At 52.3% G+C, this 23,664-nt stretch overlaps 1 protein-coding gene across 1 annotated transcript in view; it reads left to right on the forward strand.

Moving 5' to 3' along the window:
- Positions 1-20,463: 20,463 nt before the first annotated feature.
- Positions 20,464-23,664, forward strand: part of LOC307065731 (piwi-like protein 3) — a gene marked incomplete at both ends in the record, with an annotated part of 59,010 nt that continues 55,809 nt past the window's right edge. Inside the window, 2 exon segments of the mRNA XM_079722647.1 lie at positions 20,464-20,525; positions 20,680-20,731. Of these exon segments, the coding sequence (XP_079578773.1) occupies positions 20,464-20,525; positions 20,680-20,731 (114 nt within the window).

The raw sequence follows: 23,664 nt of genomic DNA on the forward strand, positions 1-23,664 counted from the left end.
TGTTGATTAGTGATTTTAGGTGTCTTTTTAACTATCTGCTGGCCATCTCTGTATCTTCTTTGTAAAAATGTCTATTCAGATCCTCTGCTCACTTTTTAGTTGGATATTTTTTCTACTTTTTTTGTATGAGTTCTTCATATAATTTGAATACTAACCCCTTATAGGACATATGACTTATAAAAATTTTCTCCTATTCGGTAGGTTGCCTTTTCATTTTGTTGTTGGTTTCCTTTGTTGTGCTATTTAGTTGGATATAGCCCCACTTGTTTATTGTTGCTTTTGTTGCCTTTACTTGGATCAACGTCTTTGCATAAGTTCTGGAAACAACACTTTCATAGTGTCCATGGATCGTTTTTAGGGGAAAGGGTGAGTTGAGATGAACTACTAGTGAAAGGAGGGTCAGTGGGTCAAACTATACCCTCTGTTACTCTAGGTGGCTTCAAGGCCACAACTGATAGTCATTGTCTCCCTCCTGTCCTATCCATTCTCAATTCCCCTCATCCTTGAATAATATCTCTGCTAAAATGGATGGCTTACTTGGTGGGGTGACCTTCACCCTCGTCCCTGAGTGAGTGTTCTGAGCCCCGGTCATCATTTCTTTCTCAAAGCATGGCTGGTGTACTTGACCATTTACTGTGTAGTTGACCATTTACTGTCAAAATTGGGAAAGGCAGCACCAAGAAATACCCCACAGACTTCTGTTTTTAATCAAGCATTTTCCAATTAAAAAAAGTTTTTTCCCACAGACATTTTTATCACCCCAAAAGGAAACTCTGTAGCCATTAAGAAGATACTACTTCGCTCTCTATACCAGGCCCTGCAGACCACCAATCTGCTTTCTTTCTCTATGGATTTACTTATTCTGGATATTTCAGATAAATGGAATCATAAAACGTATGACCTTTGTGTCTCGCATCTATCACTTAGCATGATGTTTCTGAGAGTCATCCACACTGTAATATGTATTAGTATTTCATTCCTTAAAAAAATGTTTTTGGTCATGTAATTATTTGAAATTTAATTGCTCCATTCTTTTTTATGACTGAATTACTATTGCACTGGAGGTATATACTACAATTTGTTTATTCATTCATCCATTGATGGACATTTGGGTTATTTCCATGATTTTTCTATTGTGAATAGTGCTGCTATAAACATGTGTGTATGCAGATTAGAGTGTTTGTTTTTAATGATTTAGGAGTGGAATTGCTGAGTCATACAGTAATTCTATGTTTATCCCAAAAATACACACCCCAAGAAACTTCCTCAAATTCTCTCCTTGTCTCAGAATCAGCTTTTCAGGAAACATGACGTACAACAGTATGAACAGTGTCCCATGAGAGCTTATTTGTGATGCCTGGGGGTCTGGAGTTGGAAAGGGCTTCCCTTAGGAAGTGGCAGCTAAACTGAGGGCAAATTCAATGGTTTTTCCTTCCTTCCTTCCTTCCTTCCTTCCTTCCCTCCTTCCTTCCTTCCTTTCTTCCCTCCTTCTTTCTTTCAGAGGGATGACATAGATGTTTCACACAGTATATCCTTTTAAAACTTTTGCATGTGAACCCTGAACTTATTCATAAGACAAATAAATGATTATTTTAAGCAGGGTATTAGGGCTCAAATTATTAATATCATGGAACCATTATAGTGACAACTTGGATTGGAAACAATTTCTTAGGAAAACATATGGAAGCTTTTTTTAAAACATTTTTGATAAATATAAAACTTGAGAAATCAAGAGTGTATAGAGAGAATATTGGTTATTTGGGAAACTGTATCATAAAATGGATGGGCTGCACAAATTCTTCCATTTACCTGGAGAAAAGAGGGCTAAGTCAGTTTGGGCTGTTGTCACAAAGTTCCATAAATGGGACAGGGTAGGGGCTTGTAAACAACAAAAATGTATTTCTCAGTCCTGGAGGCTGGAAGTCTGAGATCTAGGTACTGGAATCATCGCCTTCTGGTGAAGACTCTCATCCAGGTTGCAGACTGTCCACTTCTCATCGTGTCCTCACAGGGCACATATCAGAGATAAAACACCAGCTCTCTCATGAGTCTCACAAGGGTAAGAATCTGAACATGAGGCTCCATCCCGATGACCTCATCAAATCCTAATCACCTCCCCAAAGACCCACCTTCTAATACCTTCACATTGGAGGTAGGGTGTCAACATGTGAATGCTGGGGGACCCAAATATTCAGCCTATAACAAGTACTAACGGGGAAATCAGAACTTCTCTTGAGGATGCTAAGGGCTGCAACAAAGATCAACGGTACATGTGTTTCCAGAGAGAACTACAATATAGAATAAGGCGTTCACAGAATAGATTCATCTTTCTTCCCCAAAACAGTCCTTGGTATCCAGGGACCCATACCTGGAACTTCACTCTTGCTCAAGGAAATCCATCCTCTCATTAAAAAAAAATCTTACGAACCTACATGAATGACACAAAGGACTTTTCCCAGCTCTAAGATTCTGTGTGTAAAACCTGTTAGTCTAAATTTATTTCCAAAAGATAGACCCTCCACGGGATCTGCTCCTGCGGGGAAGATGGGACCCCCGCTTGTGCCCCAGCCCCCAGGTGTGGCTGCCTCAAGTTTGGGATGAAGCCTCCAGCCCCCTTGGGCTCTGTAGCGCTGCGGTGGGCTCGGGGGAAGGCACACCATCTCTGGGGTTTCTCAGCAGGAGATGCCAGGGCTGCCACACAGGAGCCCAGCGCCCCGGGTGAGGTGCAGACTCGCCAGGCCCTGGTGTCCCTGCTGCACACGGCTGCTGAGAACAGGGTCCGCAATGAAGCTCTGCCTTGCAAACGGGTACTGTTGGCAGCTCCATCCTCCCCTTCTGTCGGCACAGCCCCATGGCAGCTCTCCCTTCCAATAGGCAAATCCTGTGACCTGTGGTCAGACGGCTCCACACCCTCACGCCCTGGTGTTCGCCCCATGCAGGGAACAGTCACAACCCCTGGGCCGGCCTCTCCAGAAGGCTCGAGCAGGATGGCTTCTTCGGCGTGCCCGTCACACACCCCCTCACCCCGAGCCCAGGGGCCAGCAGGGAGGTCTGAGGGCCCCTCGGGCCCGGGCGGTGCGGAGGCACGGGCTTCGTGGCTGGGCTGGCCCTCCTCGCCACCTCCTACCTCTGTGCCCCGGGCCCGGGGTGGGCTTCCTGTGGCCCCGTCTCGTTCCCACCCCTGTCGTGCCTCTTTCCCCCTTGGCCATGGGGTCCACACGGAGCAGCACAGCGTCTTGTAAGGGTGTGGGATGGCTCCTCCCTTGGGGCTTCCCCAACACCTACCAGCTGTTCTGGCTGTTCTGGCCACATCCGGGACAGGCACAGGCAGGTCAGTGGAGCATAGTCGGCCAGGATCTCCTCCCCCCTGAGGAGGGGCCAACCGGCACCACGCACAAAGCAGCCCTGGTGGGAGGGAGACCAGGGGGTTGGGGGTCGGTGGGGAGCTTGATTCGCAGTCACTTCCGAGGGGACCCTGAGCACCCAGAGCTGTGGGCTGACTGACCTCAGCACTCCAACGAGGGGGTGGTCAGGAAGGAGGGACCCTGTCCCTGGGGCCCAGGGCATTCCCGGGTCAGGCGGAGTCGCCAAGTGTGTCAGGTGCTGTGGACAGCTGAGGCACGTTTCGCCCAAAGGAAAGTTCCAGCGCATTGCAGAGAGCAGACAAAATACTCAGTGGTGAAAACTCACTGTTGCTAAGGGTTGAAAGGAACCAATAATTCCTCCTGTTTCTCAGGGTGTTCCGTTTGGCTGTTAATGAAGTATATTTCCAAGGAATGCAGGCATGTGGCTGAAAAGGCCAGCAGTGCCTGGGGGTCACAGCGAGACCCTCCCATCTTGCCCCGCTGGGCCATCCTGTGTTCTGGGAGCAGAGCTATCAGCTACAAGTGAAACATAGTAGCTTCCATATCCGGATACTAAGATTTTCTAAAGACCTTTAAAGGCCCCCTTCTCTGAGTGGTGCCTGACCTGCTGGTGTTTGGGGCAGGAGGATGGGATGGGTGGAGGGTCTGAGTGCCATCCTGAGGGAAGAGCTTTAGGCCTGTGTGAGCCTGAGACGGGGGACCCAGTGCCCGTGTCCGAGGAGAGGCCAGAGCTGACTCCATCCGTGCCGAACCAGACGTTGCCCTCCTTCTCGACAACCCAGCAAAACCTGTTGCTCAAATTCCTGGCTGTGCTGCTTACACTTGTCCTCTGGGAAGGCCAGCCTGGCAGAGCTCTGTTCCTGCCCTTTGGGCTGCTGCTAACTGAGTACCTAGCCCAGGTGCTGGAGGGGAGGATCCATAGATGGTGGAGGCCCAGTGCCTGCCCCGGGTGCTGCCCTTCTGCTGAGCTGAAACTTCTAATCAACATCTTAATAAAACCAAAAGGGACTTGATATTGTTCTACCACCTGTGCCCGACCAATGTCAGCCCTTTGTCATATGGGGCAGTGCTGTTTAATGGTATCCAGTATTCCAGTATCAGATCCCCAATCCCTTCTCCTACCCCCTCCCATGGGGGTTCAGGGGGTACATCTGTATTTCATAGAACCTGAAACTCTGATTTTACAAAGGAGCTGGAGGTCTGGAGAAAGAACTGGTCTGATCTCAGTTAAGAATGCAACTTTATACCTGGACGATACTAGAGCACTTTACTTTGAAAAATGAGACCTGCACAAAGACCTCATGGGCAGGAGACGCAGGCAGGAGAGGGGGCAGACTGAAGTTCCGTGACTGACTGATCAAGTAGCAGAGGTCCAGCTGACTTCCAGGCCTACCGCTGATTTGCTATCACCAGAGCCACGTAACACACCTTCCACGTAGAGAACCAGCAGAAAAATGAGTTTGAAGAGCATTTTAGCTAAATCCAAGGTCATTTTGCTCATTAGTGAAAGTCATTCTGTTCGTACACGCTCCCCACACCTTGACCCCCCTTCCTAAAACCAAATGAGTGCTGAGATTAACGTGGAAGTGACACACCTGGAGGTGACCAGGCTTTACTTTATCATCTCTTTCTTCTTTTTCCATGTGTGTTCCTGGTCTTACTCTTCCCAGTTCTTCTGCAGGGAGCAGTCCAGCAACTCTGTCAAGCAAAATCACACACCCTAAGGATGACTTTCACAGAGTCCTCCCCTAGAGGCAGTTTTCAAAAGGTCTTCCTTCCTACCCACCCCCCGACAAAAAAATCAATCTTCATCTCACGAGCCCTGAAAGGCATATATTACCTCAACATTTAATATTTAATACAACCTTTAGATCTAGTTCTGATAACTGCCATTTGCCCCAATTCACTCTTTGTAAGACAATTCTACCTGAATCACAAGGTTCATAACCTGACTGCAAACCCAGCATTCTTAAGCTATCTATGGTCACTCTGGCAACTCACTATAAAGTTCTTCTTTTTAAAAGATTTCAGAAAAGTAATTTCAGTCATCAAGATTACATATTGCACAGAACAAAAAGGTTTATTATTCTTACTGTTCTCTGGATGTAACTCTACGTCTCTTTTCCTCCTATGTAGAGAGAAGGGAAAAAGAGAAAAACAACCTTTCAAAAGAAGATCAAAACAAAAAGTATGAGTCAAAGCATTAAATAAATACATTTGATGTGGTTAAAAAAGGGGTTGGGGGTAATCTGGGTTTGGGGGAGATCTGGGCAACCTTCAGTCTGGCGTTCATGTCCCACCACTCTCAAAACAAAGAGAGCCCCAGGAGCTGGCCTGGCAACTGTCTGCACACTAGAGGTCATCTATTGATGCTATGTAAGTCAAAGATCCACCTCATGTCAGGAATTTGTTCATACTAGAAAAAAACCAAAGGAGTAATTTGGGATTCACATCAGGAAGTGATGATGACAACCTAAACTGGACACCAGCTCTTCTCTGATGAATACCTTAGTCCACTACTTCCCTAAGTTCACAACACTTGCCATCTCCAGGATATCTGTATTTATGTATTTAAGAGGGATAAAAATATTCTGGTGATGAAACCGATCTATTTCTTGTTTGAGGTGGAGGCTACAAGAATGCATGCGTGCATACACGTGACCATACATGCACAGTGAATAAAGTCTTAGATTATGCCGATGTCCATTTTCTGGTTTTGCTATTACAGTTATGTAGACGTCACCATTGAAGAAAGTTAGGTAAATTACACAGAACCCCTCTGTACTATATTATACGGAATTAATCTGTATGTGCATATATAAAATTCTGCCTCCAGACTGCCTTTAGACTTGATCTACAACAGCAACTCTTCCCTGGGTCTGTCTCTCTTGGCCTGTCCTGCATATTTCAGACTCGGCAGCCTGAAGTCACGTGACTCAGCTGCTTAAATTAATCTCATATACATAGTCATCACTGGGTCTGTTTCTCTGGAGAACCCTAAGATAGATTTTATACTAATACACTACAGTAATGTATACATACATATAATCTGAAACAATACAGAAGAAACTGATGAATGCTTGCCTCTCGAAGGAAGGACGGGACGGAGAGGGGGGAGCACCACCCCTATGTGCCAAACAGCCTTTTGTGCTGCTGCCAGCCCGGCCGCCCCAGGTTCAAGCAGATATAATGGCATGTGGCCCAGGCAGTGGCTACACAGCTAAGGATTTTAAGGCACAATGCAGCGAGATGCCAGGGCCACGGTCACACACGTGCAACATTCTAAAGCCAAGAGCAGTCACAGGATTCCACGCATGGGCCCCCGAGGGCACTGTGGAGGCCGTCGCAGACCCTCAGGTCCCACGTGAGGAGACAGCCCACTAGAAACACAGCAGGCGGCCCTCCTCCCAGATCTCACCCGGGTCAGCCTCCCAGGCACCCGGCCTCATCTGCACAGCACAGGGCAGGCTCACAGAGGGAACAGGGGCCCAAATCCAAAGGTCACACCAAACCCCACGGGAGAAGATCAAAGCAAGGTGATGAGGGGAGAGGGGAGGGGTCACCCGGGATTTCCAGCCTCTTCCACAGGAAGCCAGCACACGAAGCACCAAGACCCGTCCTGGGCCACAGTCAGAGGACTTGACCCCCTGACCCCACAGCCCCGCTTCCCAAGCCTCCTGGATGCTGACGATGCTGACGAGGATCAGCACAGAGGAATGGGGGAGCGCACGGCTGGGGGGCTGCTGGGAACTCAGGACTGGCCCACCCCGAGGCCCCGCCCCAGCAGGCACCACACTCAGCAGATGGTCTCGATGATTTCGTGAGCAGCATCATGGGGTTTGTCCTGAAAGACAACGGGACAGGGTTCAGAGCCCTCCCTCCCCACTCCGGTGATGCAGGCGACTAGAGAAGGCAGGTGCTGCAGCTCCCGGGACTCCCCGCCTCATTTCCCCACCCGTGGGTCCTACCAGAGAGCTCCACCCACAGCGCTGGGATCATGTCCTACCATGTGGGACATGCTGGCTCCGGGAGCGCCTGTTCCTGCAGCGACCTGCCGCCCAGCGGGCTGCAGGGAAGGGACCAGGACGGGCTTGATGCCCCTCACCCTCCCTCTCCAGGACTTCCCCTGGGCGCTCCTGCAGCCTGGAAACCACAGGTCTGCCTCTGAGTCCCTGAACGGCCGAAGGCCTCGGTCCCCATCTGTAAAATGGGGAAACACCACTCATGCAACTGGGAAAGGGAGAGCAGCAGTCCTCCCTCCCGGCCACAGAGGCACTCTCCTGGCCTCACTGCGCCCGGCGGGCTGGCCTCGATGCTTTCCCCAAGGAGCACATCGGGAGTCACTGTGGCCTTTCACTGGGGTCTTGGCGGCCAGCTAACCCTAGACCCCGCAGAAACCAAGTGAGGATGATGCATTATGTGGATGGTCTGTAACTCTAGACCGCACCTCCAGCCCGCTGGTGAAGGTTCCTATCACAGTTAGGAGGGGCCTCGAAGAGGATGCACAGTGAGAAGAGGGGCCATGAAGAGCACGGGCTGAAGCCAGGGTGCGATGGTCAGGCCCAGAGCTGCCAGCCCTGCCCCGGGACAGCGACTTCCCCTCTCAGCCCAGGCCACCATTTCCACGCTTCACAGTGGAGGACGGCAACGCGGGCAGAGCCCCTACGGGCCAGGGCACAGATGCCCAGAAAGTCCCAGGACAGGGCCCCCCATGGCACAGCAGTCCTAACAGGTCATACAACTCCGGAAACACCCTTTATGTCCTAAGCCTCATCTTTGCAACAGCAGCCCTACTGAGCTATAAATCACACAGAATTTGCCCCCACTTCAAGTATACAGTTCAGTGGGTTTTAATGCATTCAGAGCCGGGCAACCATCACCTCTATCTAGTTCCAGAACATCCCATCACCCCATTAGCAGACACACCCCAATCCCCTCCCCAGCCCCTGACAACACTAATCCACTCTCTGTTTCTGTGGATTTGCCCATTCTGGACGTTTGTAAATAGAATTACGATATGTGACCTTTTGCCCATAATCTTATTTTTTAAGGCAAAGGAAAAAAACAATCTTCTATCGTTCTTAATAATATCCTCCAACTTACCAAGGACGGAGCAGTAAATATCCATTGAACTCATATTACTTAGACAAGGCCGGGGGCAGGAGATGGAGCACATGCGGTCCAGCACAGGACAGCCCTGCAGATCAGTGGTTCCCGACACGGGGGAACCGACCCACAGCATCAGCACCACTGCTGACCCAGAAACCCTGGGGAAGAACCACTGATGGTAACAATCGGTCCAAAGGCCTTCTGGCAAATGGAAGAAAACAGTGAGGACAGCTGGGTTTGGAAAACAGTCTGGCAGCTCCTCATAGGTTAAACAGTTAGCAAATGACTGAGCAATTCCTCTCCTGGGTGTCTGCCCAAGGGAAATGAGAATATTCGTCCACACAAAACCCTGAACGCTGGGCTTCCCTAGTGGTGCAGTGGTTAAGAATCCACCTGCCAATGCAGGGGACACGGATTCGAGCCCTGGTCCAGGAAGGTCCCACATGCTGTGGCGCAACGAAGCCCGTGCACCACAACTACAGAGCCCGCATGCTGCAACTACTGAAGCCCACATGCCTAGAGCCTGTGCTCCGCAACAAGAGAAGCCACCGCAATAAGAAGCCCACGCACTGCAACAAAGCCTAGACGCCGCTCACCACAACTAGAGAAAGCCCACACATAGCAATGAAGAGCCTATGCATCCAAAAAAAAACCACACAAAAGACCCAAACGTTAATGTTCACAGAGGTGTGATTCACAACCGTGAAAAGGTGGAAACCACCCAAATGTCCATCAACAGATGAACGAATGAGCAAATGTGTCCCTCCACACACTGAAATATTATCCATCCATGAAAAAGAGTGAAGCACTGACACTCGCTAAAACGTGGACAGATCCTGAGAACACGATGCTCAGTGAGAGAAGCCAGACGGAGAAGGACACACAGGGTGTGATTCCATTGATGGGAAACGTCCAGAACAAGCAAGTGCACAGAGACAGAGAGTAGGTTCCTGGTTGTCAGGGGCTGGGGAGGGGGATGGGAGGGATGCTAATGGGGTGGGGTTTCCTTTCGGGATGATGGAATGTTGTAAAATAGGTAGTAGTGACGACTGCACTCAATGAATACAAAGCAGGGAACGGCACGCTTTAGGTGGATGAGGTGAAGAGTGTGGGAATTACACCTCAAAACAGCTATCAACAACAACAACAAGAAGACCAAAAGGGGCCTCCCTGGCAGCCCAGTGGTCAGGACTCTGTGCTTTCACTGCCGAGGGCCCAGGTTCAATCCCTGGTTGGGGAACTAAGATCCCACGAGCTGCACAGTGCAGTAAAAACAAACAAAAAAACACAACAAAATCTATAGGAGGAAATGCAAGGTATTGTTAAAAGCACGTCCACCTCAGTAGGAAAATACTGAGCATCTAAGACACTCACGTGGCCAACGGACTCTGTTGCTGGTCCACAACATTCCGTGAGTCCAGACACACAGTCATGGCAGCCCTGAATTCCCTGGGCTCCTGTACCCACTGAAAGCAGAGAAGACGCCACGCTGTCCCACAGGGTCTGCTCAGAGAAAAACGCACACAGCACAGTGTACAGGGTGCTGAGGTAGTCACAGGATGAGGAGGAGGGTCTAGATCTTTCCACCAATGCTCTCCCACATCACACTCCTCCTGAGGGGAGCTGGCCCCCGTGCACTGAGGAGCCTCAGCAGCCCTGTGGGGCCCACGTGCAGGGGAGCCACAGGAGGGGCCTCCTGGAAGCCAGGCATCCCGCCCGGTCCAGGCTTCAGATGGAGCAGCCCTGGCTGAAGCCCCTACTGAAGCCTCCTGAGAGACCCTAGGCCAGAATCCTCTGGCCCACCTGCTCTGAATACCTGCCCTCAGAAACCATAGGAAGTCATCAGTGTGCGTCTTCTCAAGCTGCTCAATTCATGTCTGCATTTAGGCCAATACACTACTCTGTGAGCGCGGCCCATAAGAACAAGCATTAGAGCCATGGGAGGACGTGACAGTACCCAGGAGAGTCTCATTCTGGTCAGCACTATGGAGTTACAAAACAGCGTGGGCACTCTAAAAGGACCCCGTGAGCACAGGCGTGTGACAGCGTGCGCCGCATGGCAGCCTCGTGCCAGATCGGACTGCGCTCCCACCCTCGCCCCCCCCCCCAGGAGGCTGGATGCGCCCCAGAGACGCTCCTCTTGCAGGGGCAGTAGGGGCCCTCACGGCATGTGGGCCGCAGCCCTGGCTGAGCCACCACGACTCAGGCCGAATCACACAGACATGGGAAGCCAGGGGCCTGGAATGTGGTCTCATCTGTGATGAGATGAACTCAAGCTTTCCCAAGTTTTAAAACCAGAATGAAAGGAAGGAAGCAGTTTACTACATGCCTCCTATGATCTCAGGATGCTGCTTTAGGGACTGGCCAGCTTCCAGTGACCGTCCTGAGTCGTATGATTTAAGATGCCCTGATAACCATCGATGATTCAGAAGCTCTCACAGCTTCTCGGCTGTGGCCTCTTGTTTTGCTTCACAGGCCTTCAGAACAGAGCGATGCCAGAAGCCAACCCAGAAAGGTCCGACTGAGAACAGCCCTGAGTAAGCCCACGCTTAGGAGCACCCACACCTCCTCCCCTTGGGTAACCCTGGAACTCCGGGGTTTGAGGCCAGCCCTGGTCTCACTGCATGGGATGCCCAGGCTCCCCGTCCCAGCTACAGCCCCGGCCCGCAGCTGGCTGCTTGCTGAGTCAGTGACTAACCCTGGCTCTTCTCACTGATGGTGTCAGGGCCTCCACAGGAAGCCGCGCAGAGGCTTAGCGGAATGCTGCTCACCACAGAGCCGGCAGCCCCATTCCAGGGTTCTGGGAAAACAGCCGCAATAAGCACAACCGTTCCCACCTGAAAAAGCACCCTGTGTGGAAGCCGGAGGCTGTCATCAGGCCTGAGCCGCCACCAAGCCCGTCCCGTCCACTCCCCTCCCATGCCCAGCTCAGGTGAGGGCAGGGGCCGCCCACGGGGCTTGGGAGTCTGGCTGTCCCACTCGGCAGGCCCCTGTCTCCTCCTTGACCATGAGGACAGGTGTGGGAACAGGAACTCCACCAGGACGCCCGCAGGTCTGGCTCTGCCCCCGCTCGTCCCCGCAGGCCCTGCGCCTGGCATGAAGAGCCTGGACAGGAGGCCTCCTGGGTGCTCGCTGCCAGGGCACAGCCCACCCCTGAGCATGCAGGCTGGTTCACGGTGACAGGGGCACGACATCTGGAGACATCGTCCCTGGAGGACCCAGCGAGAGGCAGGGGGCAAAGACTACGGAGGAGCCAAGACGTGGACTCCATCCTCCTCCTCCCACTTGCAGCAGGAAGACGACAGGACCCCGGGGGCCTCTGAGGCAGGTGCATCACACCAAGACAAGGATCAGAATCCCTGGTCAGAGTGGAGTTCTGGGGCCCACCTGCAATGTTTCACAGTCAGCAGGTCTGGACCCCAGGAACTCTCATTCCTTACCAGTTCCAGCTGGTGGGGAAGCTGCTGGCAAAAGGGTCCTGCTCAGAGAACCACCAGCTTGAAGCAAGCAGGGACTCTTGCTCTATCACCATCTGCTGAGGGCACGAGTGCCCAGGAGGTGCCAAGGGGGAGTACTCTGGGACTCTGCCCACGGTTCCCACTCCCCAGCAGGCTGCAGGGGGCACTGCCTGCAGGCTGGGGGTTGCTGCCTTTTTCCCCGAGGCTCTGCACACCTCCAGAGCCCTGGGGTGGGGGCCAAGGCAAGTGGGACAGAGCGGCCAGGGTGGGATGCACGCACTGCTTCCCAAAGTGGAGAAGCACAGTGGGAAGAGTCAAAGGCAGGGGAGATGGAACACGGCGGGAGGTCTGCTGGCTGTCTCTCTGCCTCTCCCAGTGGCAGGGCTTTGAGAGCAGAAATCTGGCTGGAGGAGTGGAAAATCCACAGAAGGCTCTCCGTCTGGGAGGAAAGCCAGGCGGGTGAGCAGAGGGCCCTGAGGCCCAGCGAAGGCACTCAGTCTCACCTCTCAGCCTGCGGCCCTGCTGGGGAGCACCCACTCTCCAGGGAGAGGGAGCAGGGGTGAAGGGGGAGGGGAAGGGCCAGCGCCTGCGGTGGTCCTGAGTATTCAAGAAGCGAACAGGTTTTCACTTGAAAATGAGTGCATTTCACATAGGGGAGGGGCTGGCAGAGAGACTGGCTGTGGAGAATCACACACGGGTCTCATCCACTGTCAGCCCTGGACATCCGCAGGCCCCCAGCAAGGGGGGGCTGCCTGGCCACAGGACTGTACCTGAGGACGAGCCAGGCCGAGGACGGGAACTGCCTGGTAAAGTGATGCAAAGAAGAGAGTCAGGAAGGAGGCTCTCCTCCCACCGCCAACCCGGCCCTCTCCCCCCAGGACCAGGTTGGTCTCAGGACTGAGCCACGTTGTAAATCCCTGCCCGCGAGACCGACACTGCAAGGAGAGTCAACATGAGAAAACAGGAAGGGGCTGCCGGGACCCCAAGAGACCAAAGTCCAGCAGGAGGAGGAAGAGAGAAGAGGGAGCGGGCCCGTGGCTCCTGGGCCACGGACACGCCACAGAGCACAGTGAGCCCATGGCCCTGACCCAGGCGGGTGGAACCTGGGTGCACACAGGGGCCCCGATGACAAGGGTCCAAGGAAGGAGCCGCCATGAGGGAGAGGGGTCTAGAGCCTCACTGGGCCCACAGCGGCCCCTGGCCACTTGGATGAGGGGCAGTGGTGCACGCTGGCCCACTCCGCTGGCGTGTGCTGTGAGCACAAGATGCACGTGGATTTCTAAGACAGAGCGTGCGCGCACACACACAAAGTAAAAATGCCCTTCAGTAATTCTTTAAATGGTATGTTGAAAACGTCGTGTCTGGGCTATACTCGGTTACGTACAATGCTATGAAAACGTAACTCACCTCCTCCTTCTGACTCGTCACGTGGCTCCCAGGAGGGCACGCGTGTGGCTCGTGTGCCCCCTCACCTACCGCCGCACCAGCGGGTGCATTTCCAGACCTGAACCTGAGCCTGAGCTCCACGCCTGGGTCTGCAGCTCATGGAAGCCAGTCTGCACAAAGCCAGGACCAGCGGCGACATCCTGCTGCCCGGGCAGCCGTCCTTCTGCAGGACGGGCATGGGTATGTCCACAGGAGGACAGGGCGCCACAGGGGCTCCAAGGGTGACAAGACCATTTCAGTTGCTTCAATCCAAACTAGCCCACCTGTAAGAGCCCAGGCCGCCCAGCCACCCAAGGAGCCACTGCAAGTGATGAGCACCTGACACCGGGGGTTTGTGTGGAGGGGCCATCGTGGAGTGACCCCGGTGGGACAGGGGAATGCGACGACCAAAAGTTCACCACCAGAACTCTTCTCGCCCTCACCAAAGAAAATGCTTTACTGCCACAGGAGCAGTGTGGCCTGAGGCCGAGGCCATGACGGGAAGGGAGGGAAAGCCCAGGGATGGAGGAGGCCCTTCCGAGGGGGCACAGCTGGAGAAGGACTCTCCCGCGCTCCCCGAGCGACAAGCGGCAGCACGGCCTCCACCCCGCAGACTCAAAGACCAAGGCGAGCCTCGCCCCCAGCCTTCCAGCTATCTCCCACTCCAGCAAGGGGTCCTGTTAGCACCGTATCAGTGCAACTGGCGTCGCATCACCCCACCCCAGGACCAAGCCAAACGAACGCCTCTCCATGGGCCTCGAGACCCCACGACCTGAGACACACACACGGGAGCATCACTCAGCCATGCAAAGGGGTGAAGCCCTGACGCTCACAACAACGTGGACGGACCCCGAGAACACGATGCTCAGTGAGAGAAGCCAGACACAGAAGGACACACAGCGTGTGATTCCACTGATTGGAAATGTCCAGAACAGGCAGATCCACAGACACAGACAGTGGGTTCCTAGTGTCAGGAACTGGGGCAGGGGACTGCGGGCCCTTTGTCCTGATGGAATGTTCTGGAATTAGACAGAGGTGATGGCTGCACAGCTCTGTGAATATAGTAAAAGCCATTCAATGGTACACATCATATTAGTGAGTTCTGTGGCGTGTGAATGTGATCTCGACAAAGCTGTTATTTAAAAAGACACAAAACCCATAAGACCCGGTGCAGCTCCTCCTTCCCCTGCCCGCCCCTTCACCTGGTGTCTGTCCCAGACCAGGTGTGGGCCCAGCGTGTCCTGCGGCCCCTGAACCTGCTCCCCGGTGGGAGCCTCACTCAGCCCACAGGGTGAGCACAGAGCAGACGACAGGGAGCCACCGGCACACCAGGGGAAACGTGAGCCACCAGAACCACCACGGGACGTGCAAATCCTTCCCGACAGCTCCCCGCCCCGAGCCCCACGACTCCCGCCGTCCCCGTGGGCACCACCTTGTGGCAGTCCCCTGCCCCCCAGCACACAGCCTGCAAAAACCCCTTCCCCACCCAGGAAAAGACGCGTCAGGTTTTTAAAGGACCAGCGTCCTCAGATGTAACCTCTCTCACACACCGGCTGCCCACACACCTGGTGTGTCTGACGTGCTTTCCGGACATCAGCCATGCACCCCATGACTAACTGAGGGGATTCAAACGGAAGCCCCTCAGAGATGAGGAGGCATCGTCAGTGAAGCACACAGCCTCTGACCTCCCAACTCAGCTCATGGGAACCTGTGACTCGGCAGCCCTGCCAGGCACCCTGGACAGGAAGAGGGCCCAGTCCGACACAGGGGCGCCGAGGAACAGAGCCCCGGGGTAGGCACTGTGACAGCAGCTGTGGGTGGGGAGAGAGAGTCTGGGCAGGAACGAGAAAGGTGGGCGGTGAGGGAGGCACTGCAGAGCCACACGTGAGCTGCAGAGAACCACGGACAGAGACCCGGCACGTCCTCTGTGAGCACCCTTGGGACCACGCAATGCCATGGGCATGGCAGGAGACCCGGCTGGTGGGAATGGCAGGGACAGCTTGAAGGGACAGAGAAGATGTCAAAGAGGCCTCCAGGCAGCACCCTGAGTGGGAGGAAGGAAACAGGACTGTCATCCCACAGCCAGGGAGAGATGACGCACACACTGGGGAAGAGGGCCAGGACCATGAGAGGAGGACACGGTAGAAAGAAAGAGGGAGGAGAGGGGTTTCCTGGGAGACATGCGCTGGGCCCAGGACCCAGGGATGCTCAGACACAGCCAGTCTCACCCTACAGGTCCCCGAATCCAAAAGGGACACCAAACATTCTGTATCTTGATTGTACGGATGCCAATGAAATCATTACATCGGTGCGTAGCTTTTTAAGATGCCACCACCGGGAGAAAGTGAGTAAAGAGAACGTGGGACGTGTCCAACTTATTTCTGATGGCTGTGCAAAAATCTACGATAATCTCAAAATAAAAAGTTTAATTTAATTAAGGAAAAAAGAACGCAGCTCCTACAGGTAGACTGGGGGCGGGTCCACTGCAGCTCCCAGCCGCCTCCTGCCTAGTGAATATCCAAAGAGCTGGCTGCCTCTGGCTCCTCCCACCAAGAGCAAAGTATACAGGCGGCATGTGGATGTTAGGGACCAAAGTACGAAAGCTAAGAGCCACGTGCTACGGAATACCAGGCTTCTCCCGGTGATCCTTTCCTCTTTAATGAGGCTACTTCACCCACGGAAAGTCATCAAAGGGTTAACCTGCCTTCCACCTGAGTTCAGATTAGGCAGGACTCACACCAGCAGAGGTCAGGTCAGAAAATATTCTCTGAGTCATGGGGAGGGATGGCTCACTCGGCAGCCCACTTCAGCTACTACTCACTGTGGAGTGAAGGGCGTGACTGCTCAGTGGGCATTCATCAGAGCCTCGTGGGCTCTCAGGAGGAAGCCAGAAGCAGGCGGGGACAGTTGCGCTGGGGCCACTCCATGCCCACAGCCTCAGTCAGTCACGGAGGGGAAGGACCACTGCACGCCCTCGCTGGCTCCTGCCCTGCCATCAGGCTGACGAAGATATCACCTGCTTCCTCCTGAGCTGAGACCCGGTTTTCCCACCAAAAGAAGGGCCATCCTGCTTTAGAAATGCCACCATGAGCTATAAGTGGATATCTGGGAACTCTCAGTCACAGAAGGAACAAAACTCGCTCTGCACCCCACCTTCCTATTTGTCAATTGTGCAAAAGCCCATCTAGGAGGCAGGACATTTCCACGTACAGGCGGTTGTGGCTGTTTGCACTTCCTCCTGCAGGTGTCCCCTCCTCAGAGAAGCCACCCACAACTCCCCCAGGGCAAATATGGCAGCCCCACCCTCTGGGACCTCAGCTGATCCCATATACGGGGCACTACACCTCAGCTGAACTTCTGTGTTTACAGATCACCTACCGTCCTTAGTTCATAAGATTTGAGAATAAGAATACTGTCACCCTCAGAATGGGAGAAAACATTTGCAAACGAATCAATGGACAAAGGATTAATCTCCAAAATATATAAACAGCTCATGCAGCTCAATATTGAAGAAACAAACAGCCCAATCCAAAAATGGACAGAAGACCAAATACACGTTTCTCTAAAGAAGACATACAGATGGCCAAGAAGCATGTGAAAATCTGCTCAACATCACTAATTATTACAGAACTGCAAATCAAAACTACAATGAGGTATCACCACACACCAGTTAGAATGGGCATCATCAGAAAATCTACAAACAACAAATGCTGGAGAGGGTGTGGAGAAAAGGGAACCCTCTTGCACTATTGGAGGGAATGTAAATTGATACAGCCACTATGGAGAACAGTACAGAGGTTCCTTAAAAAACTAAACATAGAATTACCATATGATCCAGCAATCCCACTACTGGGCATATACCCAGAGAAAACCATAATTCAAAAAGACACACGCACCCCAGTGTTCACTGCAGCATTATTTACAATAGCCAGGTCATGGAAGCAACCTAAATGCCCATCGGCAGACGAATAGATAAAGAAGTTGTGGTACATATATACAATGGAATATTACTCAGCCATAAAAAGGAACAAAACAGAGTCATTTGTTGAGACGTGGATGGACCTAGAGACTGTCATACAGAGTGAAGTAAGTCGGAAAGAGAAAAACAAATATCGTATATTAACACATGTATATGGAACTTAGAAAAATGGTACAGATGAACCTGTTTGCAGGGCAGAAGTTGAGACACAGATGTAGAGAACAAACATATGGACACCAAGGGAGGAAAGCCGCGGTGGGGTGGGGATGGTGGTGTGCTGAACTGGGCGAGTCGGATTGACATGTATACACTGATGTGTATAAAATTGATGACTAATAAGAACGTGCTGTGTAAAAAAATAAATAAAATAAAATTCAAAAATTAAAAAAAAGAAAAGACTACTGTCTACTGTCCTCCACGCCCCCTGGAACACGCACTGTAAATATCCAGGAGGTGCTTGCAGAATGAATGAATCAATGAACAAACAAGCTCACTCATTTCAAACGTGTGGTCACGTGCATAATCTGACCTTCTAAGAAGTTAAGCTTCTGGAAGGAGCCCATTTTCTTAATATATTCAGCATCGAGTCATCACAGAATATGAACTCTTATAAAGTACTGCCCCCTCACTTCCCATCAGAGAGCAAAATTCCTCAGCAGGGAAATGGGAGGGTAGCAGACATTACCCGCAAACTTTAGGAAGGCTGTGGCTCGCTAAGCACTTCACTAGGGCCCCTGACCTCCTGCCTGGTAGTAGGACAGACACACCAGGAACGGCTGCTGACCGGCAGAAAGAGCGGCCAGGCAGGCAACACACTCAGCACCCTGCCAATTGAGGTCCAGCCAGCAAGGGAAAGACGCTCTCCACTTCAGAACTGCCCACCACTAGAAAGCCAGGTCCTGCCAGGGCCTGGACACACGAGGCCTTCCTCACAAGGGTTACAAATCTGTGGCCTTGCTCTGCCTCGAATAAAAGACAGTGACGAGGACAACGCGACCATCTCCAGATGAACTTCCAACTTCGTTTCAAGTGCCTGGGTGCTGGGTCACAGTGGATTTCTAAACTCTTCCAATATTCAAAAATACCAATTTCTAAGATGCAGAAGGGTTGTTAAACATACACGTAGCACAGACCCCAGTCCCAGGCCTGAGTATTTTCTCAAGTGAGGCAAAAACCCAAGTTCACATGGAAACCTGCCCTGGGATGTTTACAGCAGCTTTATTCCTGATCCCCTCAAAAGTGGAAACATCCCACAAATCCTGCCACCCGCAGGCGAATGGACAAACGGAAAATGGAATACAACACAGCCAGAAAAAGGAGTGGCTTCTCATACCCACAACAACAGGGATGATGGACTTCCCTGGTGTCCCAGTGGCTAAGACTCCGTGCTCCCAATGCAAGGGGCCTGGGGTCCATCCCTGCTCAGGGAACTAGATCCCCTACGCCACAACCAAAACATACTGCACGTGGCGATGAAGATCCCATTTGCTGCAACTAAGACCCGGCACAGCCAATTAAATAACTAACTAAATAAATATTTAAGACAACAACAACAACAAAAAACAAACCCGGGAGGAATCTCGCATAGGTTTTGCTGAGCCAAAGCAGCCAGAATCAAAAAACTACATGCTGTTGTTCCGTTTATCTGACTTTCTGGCAAAGCCAAAACCTTAGGGACAGAGAGATTAGTGGCCAAGAGGCTAGAGGCACGCTGGCGCCAAAGGGCAGCAAATGGGATGACAGGATTGTTCTGCCACCTGACAGTGATCAAAATTCCTACAACTGTGCACTACATGTGAACTATGCTTCACGGCTACTAAGGATACACAAATTATTACATTTTGAAAAATGTGCCTGCCAGCCATCCCGTGCATGACAAGTGCAGTAAGAGGGGCGGGGAGGCGAGGCAAGTGGATCAGCTGGAGTTCTGAAGGTTCTCCCCACTTTCAGTTTCCCTCCCCTGGCATGTCTCCCCGCCCGGCCCACTGCTGCTCAGGCCGCCCACCCGGGACACCCGGAGTTACCCAACCGGAAAAGCCAGAGACCAGGCTCAGCCGCGCCTCCAAGCACAGGAAGGGCAAAAATAGAAAGCGCCAGTGCTCAGTGGCTGGCTGGAAACCCTCGGACCTCAGATAACTGCGGAGAACCGGGGCTCAGAGTCGACATCGGCTCCCAGGCGGTCCCAGCGTCCCAACCCCGACCCCGGCCGCGACACAGTTTCCACAAAACTGACACACACGGAGCCCGCGCGAGGGGCGGGTCACGCGGGCTTCCCTGCCGGGTCGCCTGTAGACCAGTCCCCCGCAATCTGAGCGCAGGAAACGGTGCCCCAAAGGCGCCGGCCCAAGGAGCCCGCTGCGCCTTCCCTCCGGAAGGTGGGCTGCGGTGCCCAAGGGTAAACCCTGAGATAAGGTAGATGCGCACCACGCCGCCAAGGGGGACGAGAGGCCGGGCGCCCACCTGGCCGGACACCCTGCATTTCTGGAATCACCGGACGCCTTTTTAAATTTCTGTCTGGCGTGCCATTTTCCAAAGGCCACTCAAGATCAGGGGACAGAACGCCTCCTCCCCAAGTGTCCTGACAGCCCATCCACTCAAGATTAGAGGGACAAAATGCCTAACTAAAACAAAACAAAACAGAAACACAAAAAACTGGAGAGAGGGAGGAACGGGTGCCCTCAAAAATAAAAAAAAAACTAAGCACGTTGACAGCGCTAAGAATAAACTACCAGGAAAAAGAAACCCTACATGTCAGATCCTAAGGTACAGAAGGGCAGGCCCGCCAGCAATCCATGCCCGGGGGGACCGGGGTCTCCAGCCCTGAAGAGCCAACCACACACCGGCTCGGGCCCCCCTCGGAAGTGCGGGGTTCCCACGGCCGAGTCTGCGCCCCTGGCCCGTCGCTGGCTCCCTGCCCACCTTGTGCGCGGGGGCTGGAAACGGCCGTGGAGAACCACGGCGGGGCGGGAAGGGGGCTTCAAAGAAGGTCTGGCAACTCGAGTCGCTCCGTTTCTCGGTGGGCTCAGCGCCCGCCTTGGGGAAAGAGGGGCGGCGGTCCAGGAGGAGGGGACGGGTGGCACTTACTTTGACCGGCAGCGGCCACAGGTAGACGGTGGGCTCGGCTCCCATGAGCGACTCCAGCCTCAGCGCCAGCTTCTCCCCTGTGTCTTTGCGCGTGGCCCCCGCACCGTGCTAGTCTGGCGCTTGGGGGAGGTGAGCGGCACCGCCGGCGGGGGCGGTGCAGGCGGGCAGGTGGGCGGCTGAGGGGAGGGTGCCTGGCCTGGGCCTCAGCCGCCACCGCCGCGCTCCCATCCGGCCCCCAGCTCCCTCTTTGTGGTCACAGGCCCGGAGCCTCCAGCGCTGCTGCGAACTCGGGCCGGCGTGAGGCGAGCACGGTGAGCGGGGGGCCCAGCTGAACCACTCCTGGCGCGCGCGGCCCACCCCATGGACTCGCCCGCTCTCACGCACGGATGCAGGCACGCACGCACGTCTTCGGCTGCCCCCGGCCACCCCCACCGTCCCAAAGTGGGGACCCTGGGAGACACCTCGGGGCCTGGGCTGGCGGGTTCGACTCCCGCCCTTGATGTACCGTGACACACCCCCTCTCCCCCAATAAGAAGACTATAATTCCTCATTAAATATGACAGCCGGAATCCCGGCTTCTGTTCACAAAAATGCCGTGTATTTAGCCTATGCTAGGCACCAGACCGCGGACGCTCAGTACTGGCAAAAAAGGAAATACCCCGTCCTCATGGCACTGCCATTTTAATTGGAATAGTAGTGACAATGGCCAAGGGAGAAAATAAAGTGTCATCATCGCCACGGGGATGGTTAATCTCATGTGAACACTGCGTGCGGCCCTGGCAACCACAAACATTATTCCAGACGTGGCCAGGAAGGTATTTTTCAGAAGAGATTAACACTGAAATTGGTCCACTTTGTGTAAAGGAGATTGTCAATGCCATGGCGTGGGTGGGTCTCGTTCATCAGTTGAAGGACTGGAGAGAAAAATGAGGTTCCCTAGAAAGAGGGAACTGTTCCTCCAATGGCCTTGGGACATCAGCTCTGCCCTGTGTCTACAGCCCAGAGTCCTGCCCTGACTTGCCTTCCTCACGGTCACATGAGTCAACTCCTTAAAACAAAACTATATATGTAAAAATACTGAATATATACAAGCCTATTAATTTGTATATGTGTGTATAAATATTATATATATGTATACACATGTTTATATGTGTGTGCGTTTGTAGTATATGTGTAAGTACTATATACAGTATACATACAAGCCTATATATTTGGGTGTATATATTGTATACATGTATGTATGTGTATATATATAGTATACATGTTATAAATGTGAACATGCTGTATATATACACACACTCATATATTGATATATGGGTGTGTGTATATATACAGTATATGTGCACTGTATGTATGTATGTATACAGTGTATATTTATATATAGGTGTGTATATATGTTGAATACCTGTATATGTGTATATGTACATACTATATATAGACACACTTGCGTATGTATTTATATGTGTATGTACATGCACATATTTACATATAAGTGTGTGTGTGTATACATTGTGTATATGTATGTGTATATATCTTATATATATGATATATGTATGTATATATATGATGAATTTATATAAACAGTACATATATATTTTATGCTACATGCTTTTATATGTAGGTGTATATGTGTGTCTATATGTATGTACGTGTATGTAGTGCATAGATTATATATGTATGTATACTGTATATATACACACCTAAATATCTTTGTATGTGTGTATATATGTATGACATATATGTACCTAGGTGTGTCTATTGCATATGTTATAAGCATGTGTACATACTGTATATATGCAAACTATGCATTTTATATGTGTGTATGTATAGTGTACATGTATGTGTGTATTGTATATGTGTATGTGTGTATACATACTGTATATATACAAACTATGCATTTTATATATGTGTGTATATATGTATGTGTGTATTGTACATACTATATGCGTATATGTCTGTATGCGTACTGCATATATACAGAGCTGTATATTTTTGTATGCATGTACATATGTATGTGTGTGTGTGTATATACATACACACACCCTATGGATTCTGTTTGTCTGGAGAGCCCTCACTGATACGGACACTTATGACAATTGAGCACCTGCCCTTTGCGAGCCAGGGAGCCAAACGCTTGCTTTTTTGGTGTCTCCCTTAAGTGTCACAAGTCCCGGGAGGGGAGGTGATGCCACTCCTAACAGTTGAGGTGCCTCAGGGTCAGAGAGGTGCACAGGGCTGGGGGCTGGAGCCTGGTGGAGCCCAGGTGGAGTTCTAGCAGCAGTAGAGCCTAGCAGTCCCACTTCCCCGGGTGCTTCTCACAAAGACGCCAAGGGAGAGACTGGGTTTGAAAGAGGGGATGAGGAAGCTTCCGTGGGTCTGCAAGCCCAGACCAAGGCTGACTCGTCAAGGGTGTTAGAGGTCAGGACTGTGGTTACCCTGGGGGTGGGGTTACACAGAGCCATTCCCATTCTGAAAAAGTATCCATTCTGCTCTTGTTTGTATGTTTACCCCCTTCCCCCAAATCTTTTAAAAACAGATTCTCATGGCTGCTGGGAGCATACATGGGGAAGTTGTGTGTGAGGGGGTGTGATCCAGGGGACAGGGAGGATAAGCCCACCACTCGTAGGGCCAGGAGTGGCTCAGCTTTGTGAGCTAAGTATGGCCTGCGAGGTCCCAGAGAGAAGAGCCACTGCTCCGTCCCTGCTCCGTGCACCCCATTCCCAGCCTGAGAACCCCAGAGCCACCCCCACACACACACACACACACCAGGGAGGAGAGCCAGTCACCCTGGCTCCCAGGCTCTGGCTCCAAGGCTCCGGGCACTAGGAGCTATTTTCAGCTTTCATGCCCTAGGACACGGCTGGAGCTATTGTCTACGGAAACTCTCTGTCGGTCTCTCGCCCGCCCTCCCTCCCTCCCTCCCCCGCCTCTTCCCCTACCGCTCCAGTTGTCCTGCCCTCCACCCTGCATTTCTACACAGGATGGCTCACAGACAGCTGCTCCCTGTGTCCACCCACCACCATTCGATGGATGTCAAAGCAAGCCCTGGGGACTTCCCTGGAGGTCCAGCGATTAAGACTCTGAGCTTCCACTGCAGGGGGCACGGGTTCGATCCCTGGTCAGGGAAATAAGATCCCACATGCCACATGGCACCGCCAAAAAAATAAATGAATAAAAAATAAAGTTAGAGTGATGAAACAACCCTAGTGGTGCAAGGATGGGACGTATAGCTCTATGGTATAGA

Source organism: Hyperoodon ampullatus (assembly GCF_949752795.1).
Source record: "Hyperoodon ampullatus genome assembly, chromosome: 2".
In the NCBI taxonomy this organism is placed as follows: Eukaryota; Metazoa; Chordata; class Mammalia; order Artiodactyla; family Ziphiidae; genus Hyperoodon; species Hyperoodon ampullatus.